Below are 5,491 nucleotides of genomic sequence, written 5' to 3'. Positions count from 1 at the left end.
AAAAAGAAAAATGTGATTTCCCATTTAGAAAAAAAGAATTTGTTGGGCCCATTTTGACCTAAATTAAAAATATATGATTTAAGCCTAATTTATATACCTATTAAAGACTTATCAAGTGTATGAGAGTGACCTATATAAAAGTTTATCGTAACCTATAAACTTATTTTAAGGGTTTAGTTTATGATAGTTTAACATTAAAAGAGATAAAAATATGTATTTAAAATTTCATAAGATTCAAATATATCTTATTTATATGATATAAACTTATTTAACTAAATAACAAAAGTTGTAAGCATCAATAGCAATATTCTTAACAAAATAGATTTTACTATAAATCACCTGACTTATTTTCTGAAAAAATCTGACTTAGCTGGGACTTGATATAGATTAGACCATAAATTTGTGTGGAGCGGACTCACCTAGTTGTGGGGAGAACATTAGGCAGTCCAAGGTGTCACTCGGAGAAATCTGTAATCTGAGAGTGACTTGGTTGGGGTTATAAAATAGAATGGCGAGTAGCTGGAGAAGAACGTTTGGCAACATGAGGTCCTTCGTAAGCAATTCGATGGGTGGTCTCAGGGGCGGAAGCAACCTTGCTTCTTGGGTCGTCGCCGGAACCCTAGCTTACTTCCTCTGGATCAAACCCTCCCAAGACCTCAAGCGTGAACAGCAGGAGAAGGCCGCTCTTGCCGCCGCCGAGTCTGATCCTTATCGTTACGTTGAGACTCGTAAACCCATTCCCGATCCTCAGGTTCGCTTTCCTCTTCAACTTCTTTATTCATATTCATATTCTCTTCAACACTTACAAGTAAGTTACAATTAGTTCTCAATTTCAACAATTCCAGGTTACGGGTTTGATATATGGAAACAAGAGCAAGGACAAACCAACCAAACCAGAGGATTGATTCATTCATTAGCATTCATGTGAGTTTGTTGCCTTACTTCTACTCAGTCCTATACAAATACACCATTCCGAAGATAGATAGATCATAGATGTGAGTGTGTTTGTGGGCATGACTTCCGGTTGATTCATTGCTACATTTATGATGTTCTTGGCAGGGTTCAAAATGGAGATAATTAATAATAAGGCATATCTCGTGTTTTCATGCACGCTCTTATTCATCTTTGCTAATATATTACTACTGTTTATTGTATTCACGTTTATGTGTTTATACTGTAAATTAGGTTGTCTGTTTTACATAGCAGCACTGCTCTTCCGGTCATATTTGTTATTATTTTTATTTATTTTAGTTTTGAGTAAGACTGTAATAATCCATCCTTCCGAAGACAGGAGGCAAGTTATTGTAATGAATAAGTTCTTCTGCCATTATTCATGAAGCAATGTTAAAGTTTGGTACATGCTTACTGTTTTCATATGAGTTGTGTCAGCTTTTGTAGAAATTTTAAAAAGTTGCATTGCACTCATTAGGCTTTGAACTAAGTGTGCTTGTGTTTGCGTATTCTTTGAAATACACAAAACTGGCATTTGATTATAGTTATACCTCTGGTTTGCTCTCTAAATTTTAGGCTTGCTGCCTATTAAGCATGGACACCCCTTCAAAATGGCATGTCGGCTTAGATGCTAACAGTTCTTGGATGTAGGAAACCCCTCAACGGTGTCTCACTTTTTTAGTTTGAACACCTCTCCAACACAGGCCAAGCGAGTGAGTAGGCATGACGAAACCTGCTCTTGGCTAGACACTACTATCATAAAAAATAGGCTTATATTATAAATATTAAAAATTATTTAAAAATTGAAATCATTTAAAATATTATGAAGCGCATAAATCTTTCTTCCATTGAACACAAACATTTTTGCACACAAAACCCTGTTTTTGTCATGGATGTTAGTGGTTGCTCTGCTCCAGTGTGGTGGTTGCCTGCATTTGCGTTTTTGTCAGTGTCAATTGTCATTGTTTTCCATCGTTACTAGCCATGCCTCCGCCATTTGTGGTTGTCGGTACACTCCTCCAACTGGTGGTTCCTTCAGCATGGTTGTTGCTGACGTCTGTGCTTTTGTCCTTCACCTTCGATATTTTCTTTTCATTGTTTGATGTGATTTTCATATCCATTTGTGAGGGTCTATCATATGAAAATTGTAAAGCTGTAAAACATTGTTTTTAGAAGGTAATATATACTGTCATGATGTCCTATATTTTTGACATTAACCTGTATCATGTCGGAGTCGCTCTTCATAGCTCCTGGTGATGTAATATTGTAATATCAATCTGAAAATTGCAAAATAGGCTGCTTGCATGCCAATGATATTTGATTGAGTAATGATTGATGAACATCTCTCAACTCTAAGCAGGAAACATCTCATTAACACCTATTATTTATTTTTATCTTTCTTTTCCTATCCCATCGTATCAACTATCATAACTATATTTTTCCTCCTAGGTGTCCACTAACAATTTTTGTATTTGATTTCCTATTTTCTTCTCTGTTCTTCAACCGTGAATTGGAAATCTTACAACATTTGATCCTACTCAGTAGAAATTTATTGGAGGAGCAACCGTGCAACAGTTCCTCTATGTTTTCCCTTTAGATGATTAGCAATGAATCAAAATGTATTTAGAGCCGGATATCCCTCAGTAGCAGAATTAAATACCATAAATACTCAGCTACTTTAGTGAGAAGAAAATGAGTTTCTATAAATGTCAATTGGGGGCGATCTGTGTAGGGTATTGTGGATACTGGAATTGACATTCTTATGCTATGAAGCTACCTAGTACTAGTAGGGTTTACCATGTTTAATTATTTGTCTCCATTAGTTCTTGAGGTTTGTCATGGCATAAGGACTTTCTCATTTTGTTGCTCTAGTTTATTGACTCTCTAATCTCTGTTTACTGTTTGTGCTCTGGTGTGCACTGGGTTTGCACTTGGTACTACTTCCATGGCTGACTGAATATACTCAGATGGTCCGTTTGGAAGAGAAGAAAGTGAAAGAAAAAAAAAATAAAGGAAAGCAAACACAGATCAGGATGTCATTTCCTTTATTTGATCTTATAGAAAGTGAAAGAAAAGCAAAAAGAATAGTTGACTTCATGAGACAAAAATTTTAACTTTTCTTTTCTTCTATTTTCTCTTCAATTCAAATTTCAATTTTTTCCTTCCTTTCTTTTGTTTCATCTCTACCAAATGTTGGGTAAATCTATAAGAATAAGATGTCGAGATAGATTTGATATTCTTCTTGCTCTTTCTGGATGTAGTAGAACGATTTTCACTTGTGTACTTGTGTTGTTGACACTGTGCAGTCAAATTCAACTGGGCATAAACTCTTGTAATGTAGGGGATCATTAACAACCAAAATACAATGAGGATGCTGTGGTTACTTTTTAGAGAACTTAGAAAAAATGGACAGCGAACTTGAACTTGGGAACATACAGTGTGACTGTTAGAGTATGCTATATTTTCTTGTTAGATTATATTATATTTTCTGATGTATTAGTGACAGCAATAAAGCTATTTTAGTTGTACTACTCTGACATAGTAGACTTAGGCTTGTCCCCTATGTAATCTTGCTTTTCTCTCTCTCTGTAATCAGACCTCTTTCTTCTCTTGTGCTCAATGACCTTGGGTCTATATATATGAAAGTCCTGTGGCTGAGTGTTGTAACTCAACTTACTCAGATCTTGTCCAGTAATTAAGACTCTTAACAATGTAGCCCATTAATTTCACAGTGACAATGTGACAAGCAATCAATGGATGTCGAATTTTTGTTTTATTTTATTTTCCTTTAAAGAAGTGTGCATTCACTATGGTAACCCTCTAGCCCTGGTTTCTGCATTGTCTTTAACTTTTGTTTATATACTACTGTATTTAAGAATATGTTCTCCCCGTTTGGCAATGGCAGGCAGATGGAAGAGTTGCTGGAAATCTACCATTTGGTCACAAATAGTCATGTTCATCTTGAGTTCTTATTGACAATATCATTTTTCTTTTAACCGTTATTGATTACATGTATAACATAGCACTCTTTAACAACCATGAAAACAATCCTTTCAAAAAAAAATAAAAATGAAAACAATGTTTGGAATCTTGGATTGTCTGATTTCTTCATTGTTTCCCTTCGTTTAACAATTTTGGTCCAAGAATGTCTGGAAGCATTGTTTTTTGGGTCCTAGAATGTTTAAGCTATTTTTTTGGCCCAAGAATGTCTGAAGCCTCTTGTTTTGGTCGAAGAATACGTGAAACTCTGAAGCCTTAAACTTGCTTGTATCCTGTATTCTGATTTGAGGCTTTAGGAAGCACTTTTCATTTGCTGTTAATTTTACCCTTTTCAGTACTATTATTATAGGGTATGAGTTTAAGAAATGCGACACAAGTTCTAAGAGACATAACGTGATGAAAGGAGAAAAACTATTTGCTTCTATCTCAACGGACGTTTGACTGTCTCAACTCTGAATGCAAAACGATCTCGTTCTTAATGTTGTTTCCAGTCTACCCGCGTTATATCTATGGTCTACTCGTAAAGACCAGTCGTCCAGTGTATAGGTATATGACAAGCTAGGTTTTGTTTAAGCTTGATTTGACCAGTTTTGTAGTTTCGCCGGTCAACCCCAGGGTTGTCTTCGTATTTTTTGGGCTTTCCAATTACAATTCAAATATATAGTATACAGAAATATGAAATTAAAGTGGGTTTGGACGAAACAATAGATAAGAGTTATTTATACACAAGTATGGTAAAAGTTTAAATATATTTTTAGTCTTTTAAATTTGGATTATTATTTTTTTCTTTCAAAAATCTGTTTTTTAGTCCCTTAATTAAAAAAATAGTTTTTTTTAGTTTCTTCTAGGTTCGAATTTTAAAAAAACCAAAAACATATTTAAATTTGTAGTAAAATATAAACTTGTTTGATAGAAAAGAACATACAATTTCGTTGAAATGATATATTGTATTATATACAAAATATTTTTTTCTACTAAAAGTACATATAAATATAAAATATTATATGCAAATATACGTTTAATTTTCTAGAGGAAGTTAATTTTTTAAAACTTTTATCTTTGGATAAGTTAAAATTGATAATTAAAAAAAACTTTAAAAAAACGCCAAGACTAAGTTATTATTTTTTAAAGAGAGACTAAGTTATTACTAAAATAATTGATTTTTTTTCTTTCTCTTCTCATTAAAGTTTTTTTAATTGTGTTTTTGTCTCATTTAATCATGGGTCCAGGATTATCTCACCTAAAAACGCCTCTTAAGGTCAAACCTGACCTATTAGTTTATTTAAAGGCTCATTTTATATTAAGATTTTAAATAGGCATATGGGTGTATTACTAAGAAGACTTTGGCAAGCTTATTGTTAAACAAATAAAAAAAAATTACGGTCAATGAACCTATTACATTATAGATCGAGGTTAGGGTGAAAAAATTAACAATGTCTAGTCTTCTATTGTGGGAAAGTCTTTTTGACCGACAGATATGATGATTTTAAAATCAATGGAAGACTTAATAATATCTCCTATCGTGCTTATAAAAAAAATC

The 5,491-nt window shown here is 33.5% G+C and overlaps 1 protein-coding gene across 6 annotated transcripts; it reads left to right on the top strand.

The window, feature by feature from the left end:
* The first annotated feature begins 363 nt into the window (after positions 1–363).
* Positions 364–4,271, top strand: LOC114408480. 6 transcript variants are annotated; one of them, XM_028371537.1, is made up of 3 exons: positions 364–751; positions 846–924; positions 3,293–3,727. In XM_028371537.1, the coding sequence occupies exons 1-2, from the start codon at positions 509–511 to the stop codon at positions 903–905; spliced, it is 303 nt and encodes a 100-aa protein (XP_028227338.1). In that variant the 5' UTR covers positions 364–508; the 3' UTR covers positions 906–924; positions 3,293–3,727. The 6 variants fall into 6 exon arrangements, with proteins under 6 accessions (XP_028227338.1, XP_028227335.1, XP_028227334.1 ...); XM_028371534.1 differs by having other exon boundaries at positions 369–751; positions 3,258–3,727; XM_028371536.1 differs by lacking the exon at positions 3,293–3,727 and adding an exon at positions 1,060–1,374 and having other exon boundaries at positions 433–751.
* The last annotated feature ends 1,220 nt before the right edge of the window (positions 4,272–5,491 follow it).

The sequence above is a fragment of the Glycine soja genome, chromosome 4 (assembly GCF_004193775.1).
Source record: "Glycine soja cultivar W05 chromosome 4, ASM419377v2, whole genome shotgun sequence".
Taxonomy (NCBI): domain Eukaryota; kingdom Viridiplantae; phylum Streptophyta; class Magnoliopsida; order Fabales; family Fabaceae; genus Glycine; species Glycine soja.
The sequence above is the reverse complement of the archived record's forward strand: the minus strand, read 5'-3'. Positions and strand labels throughout refer to the sequence as shown.